Raw genomic sequence first — 22,302 nt, 5'->3', positions numbered from 1 at the left:
TGGTTTTGTTTTGAGAAGAAAGATGTTTAAACATGTTTCAGTCTCCAGTGTTTGAGCTGCATTTAAGCAGTTTCTAGTACAAACAAAATTTATACTTAATATCAATTTTGAACTGTAAGGTTTTGAGAAGTAAATAAAGGACTACAAGCTTTGTTCTTATTCTTTAGAATCATGTGTCCACAGATAACTCCACAACATGTCTTGCCAAAAATAGGCATATGAAATATGTGACTTATGTTCTGGACAGCACCTAAGAAGATATCCAACAGCAGCTAAGAATTAAGGAAGACAAAGTCAGTCTTGCTTCTACTGTGAAATGCAGAATCTGATCTCTCCTATGCATTACCATGTTTGTCCTAAAAGATCATCCTATATATGTACTCATATCCTCTGAAACTTTTTGAAGCCTTTGTTTCATTCAACTTGTTTTGAGGTCCTTCCAAGGAGTTAGGCAGATCAACAGCTCCTTCTTTTCCATTGCTAGATGACATTTTTTTATAATGGACTTTCCATAGATTGCTTATCCTTTTTACCTCCTGAAGAGCATTTCAATTGTATTGAAGATTTGGCAATTATAAACATAGCAAGTTTAAACTTTTGTGAATCTATAAACTAATGAATTTTTTTTTCACTACAGACTTTAAAATATAACAGGAATAAGCAAGAATGAGCAGGTATCTCTGTAGTAGAATGTAGAGTGTTTGGCAATTTGCCCAAGAATGCCATAGCTGGATCACGTGGTACATCTATTTCTAGCTTTTACAGGAATCTTCACACTGATTTTGATAGTTAATGGACCAGTTTGCAATCCCACCAACAGTGAATGAGTGTTCTCCTTCCCCCACCTCCATGCCAGCATTTGTTGTCAGTTTTTTGGTTATTTGTCTTTCTGTCTTAGCCATTCTGACAAGAATAATATGAGGCCTTATAGTAGTTCTTATTTGCTTTTTCCTGATAGCTAAGGAAGCTGAGCCATTAAAGTATATTTCTCAGCCACTTGTATTTGAGAACCACTCATCTTTTGAGAACTCTGTTTTGTTCCATGTCCCATTTTTAATTGGGATTTTTGTTTTCTTGGTCTTTAGGTTTTTGAGCTATATCTTGGTCTTTAGGTTATATAGATATATATTTATATATATATATATATATATATATATATATATGCTATATATATTTATATATATAGTATTTTATTTTCATGAGGTCCCATTTGTCAGTTGGTTTCAGTGCTTTTCCTGCTAAGGTTCTTATTCAGAAAGTCCATTCCTATGTCAATAAGCTAGAGTACTGTATAGTTTCCCTGCTCTATTTGCAAAAGCTAAGAAATAGAGACAACTTACTTATCCATCAGTGGATGAATGGATAAAAAAAAATGTGGTGCATATACACAACAGATATTAATCAGCAATGAAAAATAATGAAACTCACAACAATTAAAAGGATAGAACTGTAAATAATAATTCTGAGAGAGGTAACCAGACCCAGAAAGACAAATGCTCTACATGCTCTTTCTCATACTAATTCTGAATGCTAATTTTGAATCTTTAGATATCTATGTTTAGGTTGAATTATACATATAAGGTAGAAAGAGAAACAATGAAACAGGAAGAGACAAATTCAATGAGGAATGGGAAGGCAGGACAGAGAAAGGAGTATAGGAAAGAAAAACACTGAAGACCTTTGAAAACACAGTGTGAAACCACCTACTGAGGAAGTTCCCCAAAATATATACACAAACATAGGTAAAGGAGGTTTAAATGGAGTTGCCCAATAACCTATGATGGGGAGGGGACAGTGCTCCCCACAAAAAATGTTATAGGAGTAACCAATCACTTTCTGATTGGATTGAAAGCTTGTATACCCCATACCCTTAACTAGCCCAACAATCTATGGCTGTCTGGGTCACAGCCCAGCAGGACCTAGTATTCTTATTCTCCCAAATGGACACAGTAATAAATTGCCCCCTAAGTTCTTATCTTACACTACTAGATTATTGCTTCTCTCCACCCTTGTCAGAGAAGCTTATTTTTTTTTTGCAGTTGGTAGCAATTAATTCAGAGACAAAATACAGGCCAACATGCAGAGAGGAAGGCTGTGGAGTCCACAGGTTTAAATTGACATCTATATCACATCCTACCCAGAAGGCTCAGGGATCCTTGTGGACTAGAGAGTGGAAAGGTGTAAGAGCCAGAGGGAGTGGTTGATCCTAGCAAAGTAGCACTTACCAGACACAACAGCTGCACACATAAACTCACATTAGTTATGGCAGCATACACAATGCTTGCATAATAACAAGTCAGACAAAATCTCAGCATGGATTCAGGAGGGAGGGTCATGAAGCCCTTAGTTGGGGATCTAGTAGCAGTTAATGCCTCTTGGAAGGAAGAGAGTTACTTTTTGTTTTCAAGGATGTAGGCTCTGAGAGGCTACACATGTTCCAGTAGATGTATACCCATGAACCTATAAGCAGCATTAACAAATTCAGTGAGAATTTTAAAAAAGAGAGGGAGCATATGAATTATGGAGTTAAAGATGATGAAAAGAGAAAAGGGGGGAATGGAAGGGAAGGAATGGTGAGGTGGATTGGATCCAAACATATTCTATACAAGCATGAGTATTAAATAAAATATTGAATGTAAAAGGCATTAAATAAAGAGTTGACCTCAGTTGACCTCAGTAGTATCTTTTAAGTCTTTAAAGTCTACGTACTTCTCTCTGTTTTGGAGCCATGATATGGGAGAAAATGCTGTTCAATGAAAAATAAGCTTTAAAATGAGGCTTAATCTCTTCCTCTCACCATGTAAAAATGATTCCTTCTACAGAAACGTGGTTTGGAGAGTGTGCTAGTGTCTGGAAAGGGAAATGTCTGTGAATTCTTACATGCAAACTGTCAGCATAAATCAGTTATTTAAATAAGTTTTGTGTCTAGGTGTGTTTCTATCTAGCAGTTGCTCCAGAGGTGGCCTTTAGGCCATTTTAATAACAAAATCCAGAATATTCAGAAGCACAGAGAAAATAAACTACAACATTCTAACCTGATCAAAGACAGTCAAAGAAAAATCTGTTTAAAAAAAAAATTGCAGTATCTGAATACCAAAGCATCAGGTCTTAACAATGAAGTGCAGGGAGGGCTGGGACACTGTGGAGCTGGAACTCAGGGTGGCTGGTATTTTCTTCTACCAGAGCTAAGTATCGCCTCTCCAGTCTTCCATCGTGTAAAATCCTTCAACAGTCACATGCACACTCATATGCACACACATGAACACACACACACACACACACACACACACACACACACACACACACTCCCTCACACAGACACTAAGCCTTCTCGGAGATCATCAATAATTTCGTATTCATGGTAGTATTTCTCAAAGACACTCAATAGAACCCTGGCCTTCTAAAACACCCTTTAGCAGGTTCCTTAGCATCCAGTCAAGAGATATATGCAGGGTAAATACAGTTAGCATTTTTATTAATGAGGAAAAGCAATGGTAGGTTAAGAGCCCTAAACAAAATCAGGCAGTGCATTAACTTCTCTGTTATTTGTTTTTTCCTACTGACACTCACTGCTTGTGAGTTCCCAACCAGCCCGGGCTACCTGGTGAGGGCCTTTCTCAAACAAACCAACAAAAAAGCCCCTCACATCATACTCACTAATTCAGGGACAGAAGCTCCCACCCCCAGGTAACAGGCATAAGAATCGGATGTGCATATCTATTTTTCTCCATTACAAAAATACACTATGGTATAATAAATGGCTCACATCTGGGATTGAGACCCATAATCCCGTATACCCACAGTGATACAGACTAATACCTGACCATTCCTCACTGAGAAAGCGGATGTCACAGACCTGGCCAGGTACTGAGTGACTGTCTGAAACAACTGCTTTGCAAGTGTCAAGAGTGCATTAACCCAGAGGGGAATTCAGGTTTGTGGGGCATTAAAAAAACTGTGCCATGTTCAGAAAGTAATAAACAGCCTAGGCCTAATTTAAAACCTGATGTCTGACTTCAAAACCCATGATCCATCTGTTCTATTTCAGAGCCTTCTTCATCTGTGAAACAATACAATGATGAGAAGCTGGAGAGCTCAGGTTTTAAAGGGATTAAATGAAATATCCCCGAAAGCATTGCTGCAATTGCAATGCACACCACAAAGTTCTCCATTGATTTTAAACGTCGTTATCCTCCTCCTCACAGAACACAAATCCCTAACGTAGACTAGAAGCCTTTAACCACTGTCAATCACCCCACGCTGTATCAGAAAGTGTAGGGAGAAATGTGATGTGAAGGGCATCATACAGCTACTCATTTTCTAAACTAATGAACCTTGACGCCATTCCTTTCTCTTTCTGAACACCCTTGTTACAACATCTAATATCTAACAGGCTGAATCCAAATCAATTATAAATGAATCATGAAAGAAGGATCACGTTTTAGGAAAAGTATCTGACAGAACTACAACCCTTCATATTGTATTGGGAGATTTAAATAAAATGTATATAAATAATGTTTCAGTAATTTGAACCTGAAATTTCTTTGCTTGACTAGAGATTGTAACCTCATAAGAAAATTGACAAAACATCAATGCCTAACAAATTTTTTACATGATGGACCTTATATATGTCTATTTAAAACAAATCAAACCTAGAAACACCCTTCTCATCAAAATGGAAAAAGCAAGATAAATCTACATGCAATCACTATAAAGTAAGAGAAAATTGCCTTGCTGTGACATAGCATGTCCTCCAACAGCCATGCATACAATTGTGTACATGTCTGATTGACATGGTACTATGTATTTGTGAGGTGCAGACTGACGGCTGGATACAGACACACTACACAATAACTGTGTTATACTTCCTAACAAATCGAAGAGAAATATCATCTATTGTCCTGATTGTAGAAGAGAAGTTACTAATGTTGTCCCATACTCTTCTGTTTTGTGACAGAATACATGAGGATCAGGATAGATTTCTTTCCCCACACCTTGAAATAACAGAAACAAAAGACTTAAACTGGCTTAAATAAGAGAGATTTACATTGGCTCCCACTTCAATGAACCTAAACATTAAAATGTGTTCTAGGGTTTAGACTCAATGGTTTAAGTGTCCCTTGGGAGAAAGATCTCTCCCTTCTCTCCATTCTTCAGTAGAGAATGCTATATTAATTGTAGGCCTGCTTTCATTTGTGATTGTAGTGATTAGAGTTGGATTATTCCTCCATCATATCTGCTGATACATGTAGGAACCATTCAAGGCTCACTGAAACCTGAGACAGCTTGCAGTCTCAACCAAAGCAACTTCACATGCTAAACTGGCTTGAGCCTGGCATCTGAAGTCCTGTTCTTAAAGAGCTGAGACAGCTCCTATAGATGCCACCTCAGTGGTTGAGTCCCAGCACTTGTTTGAACATGGTGAGCCATTGATCTGCTGCCATTTATAGAGCTGGGTATGTGTGAATGTGTGTGGAAAGTGCATCTCTGTTGAGATAAGAGTGATTGATGATCAAATAGTCCATGGTTAGGATGATTAAAACCATGCTATGTTTTAGTGTTTGGGGAAAGGAAAAGAACAAAACTAAAAGAAAATGGTGAGAATATGTGGAAGACCATGTCTGAATGAAGTTAGACTTCTTTGGGTGTCTAGCTCTTATGTACTGACAGACCCTTCTGAATCAAGTAGTCCCTAGATTTCATAATCATCATCTACTTTTTAATGAAATTTCACATTTTATCCAAGAATTTAAATATATGAGGATACTGATGAGAAATCCAAGTGATAGAACTACTTAGTCATTCAAATTTCTAGCCACCTAAAAGTATTTTATGTGTAGAACTGTTTTGTCTGCATGTATGTATATGTGCCATGGATATGCCTGGTGCTCATGTAGGGCAGAAGAAGGCTGGCTACCCAAGAATGGGAATTGTGGGCTATAGTGACCTGCCATGTGGATGCTGGGAAGTGAATCTGGGTCTTCTGAAGAGAAGCAAGGGGTGTTAACTGATGACCCATCTACCTATTTTTAATTGCTCATTTTGCAATGAACAAATGAGAATCTGAAAATGGGTAAGTTAAAATACTTGCTACCCTACAGAAAGGAATCTTACATGATACATGCCAAAATCAGATCATAACTCTTGAATGTACCTTAACAATAATTCCTTCTCCTACATTTACACAACCTAGAATGGAAGAATATACATATTCTTACACACACACACACACACACACACACACACACACACACACACACCTAGATCTCTTTTTCACATTTTTATTTATTTTATATGTATACATGTTTTGCCTGCATGTATGTCTGTGCACTATGCATGGTGCAAGAAAAAATGAGAAGAGGTCAACAGATCCCTTGGAACTGGAATGAAAGCCAGTTATGAGCTGCCATGTGGTTGCTGGGAACTGAACCTAGGTCCTCTGGAAGAACAATCAGTGCTCTTAACTGCTGAACCACCTCTCCACCCTGTCTTGTTTCTTTTAATAAATACTAACACTGGTGCCCTTGTTTTTAACAGACATACATGTGGATATTGTCCAATAACCAGAAAGATAGGTACATGTATTCTGTTGGATCCAGGGTTACCTTGCTGGGATTTTTTTGATATCAATTAAAAACTTGGAAAATTTGCTACTTGGTGCCCAAAGAGCCTTTACCAGACAGTCGAAGTAGATGGATTTCTTTTTATACTCTGCAAATAACTTGAAGTATAGATGTTTCAAATACAATCTATTCTCATATTATAAATGTATTTAGCCTTGTGTTGCCAACAATAAAGTGTTATTGAATGTGTTTGTGTATCATTGAGAAAAGACAGAAAAGAATTGATGATAGTCTTAAAATACACATAAAATATCTGCAGTGTATAGTTCATTATGACTTTTAGCTGTTTCATTAATAGCTGAAATGTTAACATTGGATCTACAACATAGTTGCAACACACACACACACATATATATATATATATGTATGTATGTATATATATATGTATATGACATTGCAAAAATATCCTTTCAAAGTCAGCACCCTCAAGTAATGTACTATATATAAGCAACACATGCATTTAAGTTCCCCAGTGTTCCTCAACTGAAAGTTTTTCTCATATACTTACCTACAGTATCACATGGTTCATCTTTGTGGACACAGAAATCTTTCCTAGAAAGAAAAGTGGAAAATCCAAGTAAAGATAGATTCTTTCAGACAACTGTCAGTCATCATGACTCAAAGACACAGTTACATGGGCCACACTGTTTATTCCCTCAAATTTAACAGAACTCAGAGTAAGATTTTAAGAAATGATTAATCAGAGTTTAATAGCAAAAACATATTATTTATTCATGAGAAATCTTCCTATTCAGTAGACAGTATTTCAGAAATAAAACTCTGCTTTGTTTTAAATTTTTCTGCAAAATGTCATTGTGTTGTTACAAAAAATAGTTTATGATGTTTGGAAATGATTTATCACAGGAAAATATTATAACACTACTTCATATGACAAAAGAATTTCCAAGTTGAGAGTTTACAGGTAAGGAATATAATTTAAAGCCATCTACAGTTTCCTTTCCAAGTTTGGCAAAAATTCACAAAGACTGAAAGGGACTTTCAAAAGGAAGTGAAGAAATTAGTATTTTACATAAATGAGCTCTATGAATTACAGTACTGTATGTTAGAGAGCATTCCTTAATGATACTCTTGTCCCCAGATATTCAGGATTTCACAGGCCACAATTTACAGAACATAATCAGAGTTTGACTTAAGAGATATGCTATATGAAGTAATAATTATTTATCTATGTGTTCTTAGTGTTGGGACCTCAGACAATCTAGTTAATCGTCTTGCATCACAGGCACCTCATCTAATTCCTTTGTGTTTATTGTGCAGGAGGAGTGATCTAGCATGTAAAGCCCTACATGTTTATTGTGCAGGATAAAAGATCTAGCAATGTACAATCATGTACAATACAGGTTTATCATGCAAGTTAAATGCGTCTCCCACATAAGATATTAAAACAATGTTAGACATATAGTAATTATTGATATTTTGATGGGTTATTTTGTTGCTGTAATTCTTATACCTATTATAAGCGATAGCCCACACCTTAGCATTTAAGTTTTATATAAATTTTACTCTTAAGAAGACTGACACAGTTAATTTAGCATTTCTGCATGTGTATATTTGCACACATGTGCGAATGTGTGTGAGAGAGATATCAGAAATTAGCTTTTTAAAAAGATCACTATCAGTTATAGAATCTGAATCCCATTGTAAAATAGAAAATACATTTTAAAAAATTCAGTGCGCAGGTACTGAGGGATGAATCAGTGACTGGGAGTACTAACTACTCTTGAAGAAGATCTGGACTCTGTTTCCCAGGATCCACAGGGTGGTTCATAATCACCTGTAACTCCACTTCTAGGAAATCAATGCCCTCTTCTGGCCTCTGATGCACGTAAATTCATTCATACACAATCAATCAATCTTGTAAAAAAGTACACCAACGTGAACTTCATGTTTTTTCAGCAGACTTTTTGTATGATTTTAGTATGCCTTTGCCTCGCGCCCTGCCTCTTTTTTGTTTTGTATTGTTGGCACACGCCTTTAATCCCAGCACTTGGGAGGCAGAGGTAGGCGGATCTCTGTGAGTTCGAGGCCAGTCTGGTCTCCAAAGCGAGTTCCAGGAAAGGCGCAAAGCTACACAGAGAAACCCTGTCTCGAAAAACCAAAAAAAAAAAAAAAAGAAAAGAGAGAGAGAGAACATAAAGTTGGGTGGGAGGGAGGAGAGAAGGTTCTAGACAAGGGAGTTGTGGGAAAGGAAAACATAATCAAAATGTTTAATTCAAATTAAAACATGATCAAAATTTTTACATAAAAAATCTTTGGAAAACCAAATGAAAGAGCAAAAAAGGAAAGCTTGGTATACAACTAAGAAGAAAAGAGGGGGTGTTTAGGATAAAGTAGAAGAGGGTAAATATGGTCCAAGTTCAGTATATACTCATAGGTAAGTCTTAAACTGTCACATCTTTGTACAATTAGCAAACACTGATAAATAAAGACATACAAATATTAACCATCCAAAAGATACAGGGCAGGAGTGCTGAAACCTCATCAGTGATATTGATATTAACAATCATTTTCCATTTACACATTGGTTGAGCCAGCAGAAACCTTCACAGTGTGGCAGTTATGTCTGGTCTTATAAATTTCATTGCATATTTAAATGCATTATTTTCTCAAACATATTTCTATACATGTTCCTTACATTAACCTATTACATATCATGAGATAGAATTGTTTAATGAAATAAGCAGCTCTGGACTGATTTTTGAATTTATTAGTAAGGAAGAAATATTAAAATTCCATTAAAGTTATAACTTTTTGATGTTTCCATGTGTCTATTAATTTTTGTTTTGTTCACTTCAAAGCTAAGTTATTGAATAATTAAACTCTCTAAGTTTTATGGATTTTATCTATTTTGAGTTATTGGTTTTATTTCTGGATAAAGATCACATTTATCTCTTGTTCTAGTTTGCTTCTCTGTTGCTATGATTAAACACTGACCAAAAGCATCTTGGGGGAGGAAAGGCTTTATTTGGCTTACATGTCTCAAGCACAGTCCATCATTGAAGAAAGCCAGGGCAGGAACTTAAGGAAGCGCACAGACAAGAATCATGAAGGAATGCTGTGCTGGGTTGCCTCCATGCTCATTTTCAGCTCCTTTCTTATTCTTCCAAGGACCATCTGTTCAATGGCAGTACCACCCACAGTGTACCGCTCCCCAAACACACTCATACATGCTTACATGCCTAGAGCCCAATTGGATGGAGGTATTTCAATTGAAGTTCCCTCCTCACAGGAGACTCTTCTTTGCATTAAGTTGACAAAAATGAACTAGACTATTCCCTAAGGTTCTCATCATGAATGTGTCTGTTAGGACAGTTTTCCTTGGTATTGGATTCAACTTTCATTTTTCTATGAGTCTCTTGCAAATAGAACATGGTTAAAACATGTAAAGCTAGCTGTATAATATTCTTGCAAATTATTCAATTTATTGATTATATTTATTATTGGTATATTTGGATTTACTATTGTACCAGGCTCTTTCTTTTGGGTCACCAAATCATGACACACACTTACTATTACTTTTGAATGCCCGGCCTTGCTAGCTCTTTTAATTTAAATTAACCTATTTCTCTTTATCTATGTTTTGTCTTGGGCCTTTTTAACTTCTTTCTTTCTGTATAATTCACTTTCCCGCTGTCTCCCTGTCTGCCTAACTTCTTGCCCCAGATGCGTCCCTGTTCTCTCCTCCTTCTTCTCTTATTCTTCCCCTTCTTCTTTTCGATCCTAGATTTCTCCTCCTATTTATTCTCTCTCCTTGGAGCCCTGCCTAGCCTTTCTCCTGCATAGCTATTGACCTTTCAGCTTTCTACTAGACTAATCAGGTTCCTTAGGCAGGCAAGGTGAAACAGATGCAGCCCAGCTTTACGTAATTAAATACACATCCTTACATTGTTAAACAAATGCAGCAGGAACAAAAGCAACACACCTTCACACAGTTAAAGAACTTGGGAAATGAAAACAAAGACATTAAATCTTTTAATTCGGCATCTTATCTTTTCCTGTTTTTATTGAATTTTTTGGTTTTGCTTTTCATTTTTGTTTGTTTGTTTTTGTTTTTTTAGATAAAGTCTTTCTGTCTATAAAGTCTTTTAGATAAAGTCTTAACTCTGGATAGCCTAGTAGTGACTGAAATGTTGCCCAGGCATGCCTCAAACTTGTGACAATCTTCTTACTTCAGCCACCAAGTGTAGACTTTATAGATGTACACAATACCCAGCTATTCTGTTTTGTCTTAGTAAAATACTTCAGTTCCATCTTGGCTTAAATAATACCTATCATCTATCTATTGATTTATTTTTGTGAGAAATACATTCACACATGGGCAACTCTATTTGTGTGTGCTGGTTTGTGCGTGTATGTAGATGAGCATGCTTAAGTATGAGGTCAGAAATCAATCTTGGGTGCTGTTTCTTATTAGGCACCTTGCTATTTGTTTATTAATTTGGATATAGATTTAATTAGTATGCCTTGGTACTCACCAAGTACACTAAGCTGACTGACCTGGGAACACCGGGGATCACACTGCCTCTGTTTCCACAGTGATGGCATTACGTGTGTGTATCACTACACTGGATTTGTCATCATAGGGTTTCCATGACTACACAGAAGTCTTTTTTCTAATGCAGTCGTTTCCCATCTTCATTTATAAATCTCAAAATAGGAACTTTTTCAAGCCAATAGTACTTACTGAGCAATTTGTCTGTATGCTTAAAAATTTCTTTTATCCGTTACAATTTGTCTGGGTTTTTTTTTTTTGTTGTTGTTGTTGTTGTTTTACTAGACAACACATTATTCTTTCTACATATAACAAAGTAAACATCCATCACAGCAAATTGCCCCAAGTTTTGTTTCCTTTGTTTTCAGTATCATCCATTTATTCAAAATAGAAAGCTGACTGTCATACTATAGAATTTTGGTGGTCATTATTTTGAGACATAGTCTCACTACATAGCCCCTGCTGGCCTCGAGTTCACAAAGACTCACCTGCCTAAAGGTGGGTGTCATCATGCCTGGCTTTGAAAAGAGAAGTTTAGGTTGAGATTATTGAGTCATAGAGCATAGAAGATACAGTTTCATTTCATTCTCTCAGTCATAAATATTGGTCAGTATCTAACATCTTATTTTTTTTGCTCTTATTTCATACATTTGGTTTCTGTTTCGTTTTGACTTTTCTTCTCTTTTGGGTCGTTACTTCGGTTGTACCTACGTGCTGAGGTGCCGATACTGTTTTTATTGATCTTTTTTGATATTTGAGTTATTTCCGATTCTTAAGATCTATAAAGACAGGGCAATGTGTAAGACTGTCTCTGACGGTCTTTCTACTCTGCTTCTCTGGAACATCCTGAGGCATATGTCAATCAATCCTCTTTCTCATTTCAGCAAACTCTCAGTAGCTTTTTGTAATTCCAGCTCTTAACCACTCTGTACAGTCTTCTTAAAGAAGACCTCAGATTTACCACCCATCTCATTAATGCCCGACTCATCTATACCTCATCTGCTCCTCAACCAACAAATGGAGATTTTAAAGCCATATTTTTATAGTATTGTTTTTCAGTGTTCAAAGCAAGTATTCTGTTTTCCAAGTATTTCACTGTCATATATCTGGCTTTTCACTCTTAATCATGTAAGTGTGTTTATTTTTTAATTGTCATTATTGTTTTAATGGGTTACTCATTAATGTTACATTGGTTTCTCATAATCAAAAATAATCCAACTGTGCACTTTGTAATCAATTATGAAATCAATCAACGGTTCTTTATTTGAGTTACTTTTGTGTGGTATTTATAGGGTGATTGGTTGGGGGGGGGGGTTGTTCCCATCCTACAATCCTGAATGATACAGAGTGATCATGACAGCGTATAGTTGATGCCAGAGCTTTGACTACACATACTTTTATGTAAGGTCTAGATATCCATAAGTTATAGTCATCTATAATGGATTCATTTCTCCTTCCTACTTTGCACAGCTCTGAAAGCTTTTTTCTGCTAGACCTTTAAAAAAAATCACAAAACAAGGTGTGCCACATACTTCAAAGGAAGTATTTCAAAGAACAAACTCCCCCTGGGCAGCTACTGCATTTCCTCCTAAGGTCGAATTGCTCTTTGACAGACCTTTTAGTTTACGGCTAACCTACGCACATAAAGGATGCTTCTTCTACTATAACTTCAATTTATAAGTGTTCTAAAATGGGGCATTTTCTTATTATCTAGTCAACTATATGAACACAAAATTAAACAAAATGAACTCATCTGTGACTTACCACATAGAAATTATCATAAAATGATAGATTTAACAACAAATATCAACATGTAAAGAAAAAGGCACATATGCATTATTTTAATATGCAAAAACTTTAATTAAATCCTTTAAAGGTCCAATTAATGTTTCAATAATAAGATCTTATTGTCTCAATTAAAATCAAATACTTCTTTTTCTTTGTTGTTTTTTGTTTGTTTTTGAGACAGCGTATTATGTAGCCTGGACTGGTTCCACTGTCTGATTAGTCAAGGTGATTCTCCTGCCTCCTGAAAGCTAGAACTACAGGTATGCATTACAACTTGAAGATACTTACCTTTTAACACCTGTTCAAAGCTATCTTTAGTCAATTGAAGATTATAAATTATTGCAAAATCAATGATTGAAACAAATTATTTTTCCTTCAATTTTATCTCATACATGTTACAACTATTGCAACTAAACTTCCTCCAAGGCAAAGTTGTAACAGTCCCTTCAACAGACAAAAAAAGAAAGAAAAGAAAAAAAACCCACTGGAAAACTTGTGCCTTTAGGCAAAACATGATTGCTTTCATCTAAAACATGTATTTTTAAGGCTATAGTTAAGGGATTACATAAAATTGAGTATTTTTTTGACAGCCTTAAGTTGAATCTTAAAACTGTGCTCCTGCCCTACCACGCACCCCATCATCTTTCTATGGAGAATACCTTTTGTTACCTCATATATTTTGCTCATAATTTCTAAGCATAAGCTTCTAATAAAAGTTGTTCCTCCATCTATGTTGGGATGTCAACAGCTGTTGGAACTGTTCTGGCTTTCCTTAGGCATCCATGTTGTTGGAACATCGTGAGTGCAGTTTCCCTGTCATTTCTAGGAGAAACAATCTCATAGTTGACACCCTGGCCCTCTGGCTCTTACAGTCTTTCTATCTGCTTTTCCTGATGTGCTCTGAACCTTAGGCGAAGGAGATGTACTATAGATGTATCAACTGGGGCAATGCCAAATCATTAGCCCTAGAAAACATTTATGTGCAGGCAATACTGAACAGAGTCAACAGGTTGTGTTTATATGTTTATAAATATATGTGTATGTACATATATGTATCATAAACTATAAATTACTATATGTATATCAATGGTTAAAGAAGAGGAGGCCTTATAAATTGGAGGGTTGTAGAGGGTTACATGGAAGGGAAAGAAGGGAGCAGGAGGAGTAAATGATGTGATATATGATTGTACTTTAATTAAATAAACAAAAGGAAAAAAACAAAAAACAAAACATGGCTCCTAGAATGAATTCAGCCTTTCCAGAGTGTATAAAGTAAAGGCTAGGCTAGGTTGTTAGTGACTATTAATGATCTAACATCAGAGGATGAAATTCCCATCATGCCTCCTTTGTTGTCTTTCCTCATGCCTGGTTCTTTGGTGATTATGGACATCTTAGCCACTTCAGACCTGCTTTGTGTAGCGGTCAATCTACACAAATTCAATATCTTTATTTTGAACTAATTTCAAATGATGAAGGCAAATGTATTTCCAAGTAGTAAAATGTATCCAGGGTATGAATATGACTGTAGATGGAAGGTTTTAGAAAAGGGTTGCTGCCATATACACAGTAAACAGATGAAAAAATATTCAACATGGAGAGCTACAGAAATCAGTTTTTCACAGACATAATGTTTGTACAGGCTGAGCATCACTTAAAATCGAGGTGCATTTATGTATGTAATTATGAAATATTTTCCTGTGCTTCTGCACAGAGCAGGACCAGGATGTTCCAATGAAATGACATGTATTATGTTCTCTTTATCTGGATCTAAGAAATGCCATGGTGATAATGAAACAGAACTCTCTAGAGTCCTAGAAAACATGGTGCAGATTCACCTCTGTGATGCTGGGGATCAATGAGCAAGAAGCCTAAAGTGATGTTGTATTAAATAAATAACAGACAGTTCTATGTTTCTAATTTTATTGGTAGAAAACAAACAGAATGAAACAACCAAGCAGATGATACCGAATGATATGTTATTACAGTAAATCAAAGGGTCAACACCGGGACCCAAATCATAGAGCATAAAGTATACTCAGATGTAGGAGGAAAAAGTTTATATGCTTTTCCCCCCTAAATATATAATACACCATATCATGGTACATGAGGCTGCAACGGGACTATTTAATGTACATAATGTGAACCAAGGGACTTCATCTGTAAGTAAACAATATTATAAAACTAGGACTAATACACTGCTTATTGTCAAGGGCACTGAGAGCCTTTGCATAGCCAATTTCTGTTCACTTAGTATAACAAAGAAATAAAGTATGCTTTTTACATAGACTCTGAAAAGTCCTCTTATCAAATCCACTGGAAGCATCACTGTTAAAGCTGAAGAGTGAGTTGTCGCATTTAACGTCAAATGACGCTGGGATTCTTAATCTTTGCTAGTCAGAGATGTTTTTCCAGATGACCAAAGGAATATATTACTAATTTCAAGATATTCCAAGATTTGTGTGTGTGTGTGTGTGTGTGTGTGTGTGTGTGTGTGTGTGTGTGTGTGTATGTGTGTGTGGTGGAGAATACAAATTTCTTTGCAGCGTAGACCTGTGTTCAATTGGATTCAAATCAGCATTTCGGCTCATGTTGACTTGGTGTTCATAAAGTTGGCCTTAGAGAATTTCATTATGTGAGTTGTGGAAATGATACTTTCAGTCTAAACTGAGAAGACCAATAAATTCTGACTTATATTGAAAAAAATCGTCTTTAATTTCCAAGAATGAAGATGCATCAGAGAATAAACCTCATTGTAAAGTTTTACAGTGCCCTGGGATATACCTATAAATGATTCACTCAGAAATGAGTCTGTGATTTTTTTATTAAAATCAAGATACTTTTGCCATCTCTGCTTTATTAAATTTTCTATCTTTCTTGCCAATGGCATTCATTTGAAATTAATTTTCAGAAGGATTACAGATAAACCAGAATCATTTCAATGAATGTGAAAGGCAAAAATTATTATCAAAATTAAATTTTAAGTAAAAATATTTTCAAGAGCCAGAGATTCAAGCTCTCTCTATAAATCAGAGAGAAATGTGACAATTATGCTATGAAATTGTAGTGTTGACCAATGGGAGATGCTTTTTTGTGTTTCTGTTACCAGGAGGCCACAGCACCAGGTCAGCTGTAAACTATTTACTTCATTTTATCACACAGAACAATTTGACAAATATATTTCTTCAGATAGGTTCAAACTTATAAGGACATTACACATTTGAGTTGAGCCCAAGATTAATCCCTGAGCTACAATTTCTTCCTAGGGATGTGTCCACATAGCACACAACATTTAACAATTGTCTAAGACGAGCATTCAATAGACACATAACTTGGTTTTAAATGAAGCTGACAAATAAGGAAAAGAACAAGGGATCCCTGGTGATTAACTTTTCTCACATTTTTTCACAGCTTCCTTACACATTAAAGGTCTGATCATCGTTATTTTACACTATTTAGTGAGTAAAGAAAGCATTCTTCCAGATTACACAAAACACTCATTTAGAAGTTTCTGACCAGGTAGTTCGAGGTCATGTAGGACTAAAACTTTCTCTTTATAGCACTGGTTTTCAGCAGTGCGGTACTGGCAGCAGAGAGATATGGATCCTCCTCATAAGCCTCATCCCACAGGGGGGTGAGGAAGAACAATCACTAGGCCCCCAGGAAGAGTATATGTGTGTATAGCATCGACAGACAAGTACTTCAGTACTCTAAATGAGTATTGGCACATGTTTAGTGTCATAGATAAAGATCTTCATAGGACATTTTTTTTTTTCTCAGAGAGCACCAAACTAAAATTTTCTATAAAGAGTGAAATAAATGAATTGGGACACTTATGATCCTCCCTCTGAATGAATAGAAAATGAGTGAATTGGTTTCCTGTTGCTGTTAGAATTAACTGCTACACTGTTAGTGGCTGAAAGCAAAATAAATTTCAAACAGATTTACATGGAAACCAAATACCAGCAACCCTGGGTTACAGTCACAGTGGTGTGAGGACTGTGTTCCTGGAGGCTGGAGTGGTAATACGTGCTGCCCTTCTAGCTTCTGACATGGAAAGCATTCTCTATGCGGCAGCCCCTTATCTGTCTTTGGAGTCAATAGTACAACATCTTTCAGGCTTGATGAGTCAAAAACTCTTCTTCCTTCTTTAGTATTTTAAGGCTCTTGTGATTGCACACTGGGTCTGTATGCAAAATCTTGGGTAACCTCCCCAACTCAAGATGCTGAATTTAGTCATACATGCAAGGTTCCTAGTGGTATTTAAGATAACAAGTTCACGGGTTCTAAGATTAGGGCCAGGAGACATTCAGTGGGGGGCTTAGTGTGCCTGATAAAATGCATGCCATGAAATACTTCGAAGATATATTTAAGGTGAAAGAAACAAATGCAGAAATGTGTGCACACCATGAAGAAGGTGTTCTGTACATACTCATAGCATGATATATGCTAACTTCCAGTAAGAGAGAGACATAAGAGTTGTGTAACAAATGTCACAAGTTAAGATGTAAATATATTTATTCAACTTTACTATGAGGGTACATTTATATTGTGAAAATACAGTTTTAAGTAAAAGTCACTTTAAAATTTGAACATGAAACTATGCATTACCTGATGAAAATACACTAAAATCTTTCTTCGAGAAACATATAAGGACAAACAAAGGCTTAGAACAGAATTTTAAGGAAAATGTGTACTATGCAATAGGAATGAAATGTGAATCCTATTTTGTGTTCTATTGCCTATGTACATAGCCAAGCAGGTAGTTTTAATTATAATCTATGTTTGTTGAATATATATGAATATATATATATTCTATTAAGAGCACCCATATGCCTGACTAGGGAAGGCTATAAAGAGCAATAATGGTGAGAGGTAGTTAGTTATTGAGGAGTTTTGAACTGATATTTATCAGGGATTTTGACCTACAGATTTTGTTGCTGTTATATCTTTGCCTAGTCTGGGTATGAAAGCAATACTGGCTTCATAGGCATCTGGAGGTGTTCCCTCTATTTCTTTTTCTTTCCATTTTTTAATAATTTGATGTTCTTCTTTGAAACTCCAGTTGAAATCTGCTTCGAGTCCATTCAGACCCATATCTACAACTCTGTACAAAAGTCAAATCCAAGTGGATCAAAGACCTTCATGGGACACCTGAAATACTGAAATTGCTAGACACAAACACAGGAACCTACAAAATGTAACTGCAGGAAAGGACTTTCTGAATAGGATTCCATTTTCCCAGAATTCAAGGCCAACAATCAGCAAACGGATGTCAGAGGAAACAATCAGCTAAGTGAAGAGGAAACCCAGGGAATCTTAGTCATGCTAAACAAGTACTTTACCTACAGAGTTAAATCTACAGACCACATAAAGGTGTGTGATATGGCTTTTTCCTTTTACAAAAGTAAACTATCTGGAAACACTTATTGATAAAGAGAGAACTATTCCTTCAGATATAAAGTATCAGTTGCATTTTTTTTTTGTAGGAAACTGAATCCCTTGAGCTCACCAGTCCCTGACATTGACTGTAAATTCCTGTAATTATGCTTACATAATCAATGTGGGAAGTTTTGTGTGCTTTTGAGAGATCTCCCTGTGCAGCCCAGGCTGAACTCTAACACATGAGTTCAGGGGACTCTTTCCCTTTGGCACCACAGTAGTTAGGACTCCTGGTACATGCTTCCATGCCATAAGAATCAAGTTGTGCTCCAAATCTGTATGAAAGCACTGGGTTAAAGAAAATCACTGCAGAGGTACGGAGAAAGTTCCAATGTCTGCAGGCATGACTCATGCTACAGACCTACTTGCTTCCATCTTTGCCTCTGTATAATCCTTTCTCTATTCTTTAATATTGGCATCAGTAATAAGAAAATACTAGTACCTATTTTAATTATGTATTTGTTATGGATCAAACGTAGTGTTAGGCTCACTACTTACATGTTTATAACTGAGCTAATTGAGGTTAAAATGTTGTTATGTTCTGGAATCCAATTTATTTCCTATGATATATGTATTTTGTCATCGTGTGCTTTGTCTCACAAGTTTAACCTCACTTTAAATTTGAAATATTTCCTTTGGAATACTTTCTATATACAATTTTCATATTCCTTTTTCTCGCTCTTAATCATTCTAACACATATTATTTTCTTTTCACATTTTATCAACTTCATGTTGAGAAAACAAACCAGAAAATAAGTAACGAACATGAAATAATGAATAATAATAATCCACTGGTATATATTTTATTTCTAAGCAAACTGATTTGCATTTTTACTAAATAATTCACATTGGACTATACTGTTCCCCCAAATCTATTTGTTTATAAGGCCTGGTATTTACAACATAATAAAAAGGAAAAGAGTATCCACTTAACATTTTCAAATAGTCAAATATAGTAGCATCAAGCTATCAATGGGTGAAATAGCATAGAGAGGGTATCAAAAACATTCTACTAAGCAAAAGCATCAAAATGAATTACGAATTCAGGAGGATAATTCTTCTTATATGAGGTTATAAGCCAGATCAAATTAATATGTGCAGATGCTGACTGTGCCACGTGTAGAGAAAACTATAAAGTAGCACATGGGAATTCCTTTAATAACTGAGTAAATATTCTGCTTTCAATACACTAGCTATACACGTGCCACCATTATTCATCTGCTCATTAAAATGGCATATGTTTTTACATAAACTCTTCCAAAGGGAGGTAATTATAAAAAATAACACTAGTAAATTCCATCTTGTATCAGGAAGAGAAAGAGGCCTGCATGTATGGAAGAGCTACTGTAGTAATGGGGCCTGAAACAAATATCAGTGAGTGGACACAGCCCTTGATAATAACACCTCTACCCATCTAAGGGCAATAGCTTCTTTCACTCATTTAAGCAAAGGGGCTAAGTGTGCTTCTGCTTCAGTTCACAATGAAATATGTAAATTCTGGTAATGATGATGAGAAATGTTTAAATAGAAGCAACTGAATTCTGAAAAATACGTGCGTCTGCTGGAGTTATTCATTTGAAAGGGGTGTAGATTCAATGCTAAGGAAAACAGACCTGAAATAAGAAAGATTAATGAAATACAATGATGGAGAAGGTGTGATCTATGATTTTGTAAGTGCTAGGTTCTGATCTTAAGAGTTTTTAATCACATGGATACATACACTTGCCAATAGATATTGGAATAGTTCTTATCACACAAACGTTCAATGATAAGTTTTCAGTAATAAAACCTTGTCATATTTTTGGTTAAATATCTAAAACCTGATAAGGTATATATTTTTCAATGGTTAACTTGAAAACCACGTTGTAGTCTAAAGTGGTTGGTTTTATGTTTCTTAGTATAATATAACTTTTTCAATTTTTAACCAGTTCTTTGAGAGTTTTGTGCAACATTCCTGCAAACAGATATTTGTACAACGCAAAGTACAATATTGTGTTTTGATCCTGTTTATCCCCACTGCTCTCTCCAGACCCACCTCACTCCCCTACCACATATTCTGTGACAGCAGGAGAAAGAAAGACAGAAGAGTAACAAAGCAACTAGCATTTGCTTTATTCTGATTAGTGCTACTTTTGTATTTGGGAAGTCATCATCCTCCACCTGTTCAGGAAGATTTTCCTTCTCTGTTTTTCACTCCGGCACCCACAGCTGTACCTGTCATGTGTAAGTCTAGAGTCTGACGTGAATTAGCATTATGTAAGTTCTTAAGGACTGCTGTCATTCATTTCTTGTGTAAAGTAGATCTAAGTATCACTTAAGGAATAGATTATTTTTTCATTGTTGAATTATGTTGGTTGAATTATGTGTTGCTCAGAGCTGTGTAAATCTATTTCCGGACAGCTTATTTCAAGGAGTAAACCTGGGTTATTAATTGCTGTCAAGATTTATTCTGCATTTTATTTAAAGGCAGGTACATGTCTTAGTCTCTGTTCTATTGGTGAAATTATTAAGGCCACTCCACGTAGTTAAAAGGAGATTTATTTAATGGCGTAACTTACAAATTAAGGAATAGGTAGGTCGCGGAGTCTGGGGAAGGTGTATCACAGTCCAGCGGTGTTCTCTGGAGCTCTGCTCGGTCCACCTCTCCAGTCCAGGGTCCCGCAACAGAGAGAGCGCCCGCCTATCCAGATTTCGGGTCCCCCGGCGCCTCCCTTGGCCCCGCCTTGTAGGCGTGACAGTTGCCGAAGTCTCAATGGGGGTTGGAACTTCCAGATCAAAGCTGGAATGGCTACCCACTACACTGTTCTATAGCTGTGAAGAGACACCATAGCCGAGGCAAATCTTGTCAAAGAAAGCATTTGCAGGGGGGATTGTTTGCTTTTTGTTTTTGTTTGTGTTATTTCCCCCGATGGAGGGTCTATCAAACGCCTGAGATGATTCTCAAGGTCCCATAAATGGGGAAAACATAGTCTCCATTACACATCAAAGATCGCGCTGGGTCAGAACAGATCCTCCTGGGTTGTCAGGCTGATGACACACTTTCCTGTATTTCTTAGATAAATACTGAGAGTGATGAAAAGGTATCAAAATTGCCTCATGCTTGCAGCCTGACTCCACCCAAGTATCACCATTGTTTTAAAAATCTGAACACCATAGCAAAACCACTCTTGTAAATTTGGAACAGACTCTATCTGTACAGATGACAAGGACACATTCCCTAGGCACCTTTTTATGTACAGGACTCTGACCTCTGATAGTCTCAGAAACACGCTGGTAACCGACCAAGATCCTAACTAATCTATCTACCAGTCGAGAAACTGTCCTCAAATGGAGAGCTGGGTTAACTGTGGGACTTCCCTAGTACATTTTCCTTCTTTAAAGGATATACTCCAATGACTACAAATAGTTGCCACCTAAATGTTCATGTTTCATGCCTATTTATTATACAAGTCCAGAATCAGCTACATGCACTCAGCTGGAAGTGGAAGTCCACTCAATGTTCTTGCATACAGCTTTTCTTTACAAAAGGGTTATTGCTAGAATTGTTGAGTCTAATTAATAAGAAAATACCATTAATTCCACAGGTCTTTATCAAACAACTTGTAATATTGCTGTCACTGATATGATATGAAATTTTGATAATTTTGATGACCTCAGATTAAATCGCTGGCACACAATGAATTTTCTGTTAGCTCTTGCTTGGAAGCAAAACAATATCATTGACAATTGTTGATACAGAGAACAGACACAGGACATATTGTTGTATACTTGTTCCACGTTTTCAAAGCTACAAGCTTACTTACAATGTTACATTACAAGCTAACTTACAATGTTACATTACAAATGTTTACGCTAAGTACTCACAGTTCACAGTTAATTAGCTAGAGATACATCAGACAATCTTTTCTCAGATAGACCCAGAAAAAGTATAACTTACTG

The 22,302-nt window shown here is 36.2% G+C and overlaps 1 protein-coding gene across 1 annotated transcript in view; it reads right to left on the bottom strand.

Annotated features, from left to right (window-relative positions):
• Positions 1-22,302, bottom strand: part of Adamts19 (ADAM metallopeptidase with thrombospondin type 1 motif 19) — a 209,084-nt gene that overhangs the window by 123,258 nt on the left and 63,524 nt on the right. Inside the window, exon 7 of the mRNA XM_052742227.1 lies at positions 7,132-7,175. Coding sequence (XP_052598187.1) covers positions 7,132-7,175 — 44 coding nt within the window. The remainder of the gene's footprint in view (positions 1-7,131; positions 7,176-22,302) is intronic.

Source organism: Peromyscus californicus, unplaced genomic scaffold (genome assembly GCF_007827085.1).
Source record: "Peromyscus californicus insignis strain IS unplaced genomic scaffold, ASM782708v3 Scaffold_17__1_contigs__length_78620276, whole genome shotgun sequence".
NCBI classification, from domain to species: Eukaryota; Metazoa; Chordata; class Mammalia; order Rodentia; family Cricetidae; genus Peromyscus; species Peromyscus californicus.
Note: the sequence above shows the minus strand (reverse complement) of the source record. Positions and strands in the feature narration are given on the sequence as shown.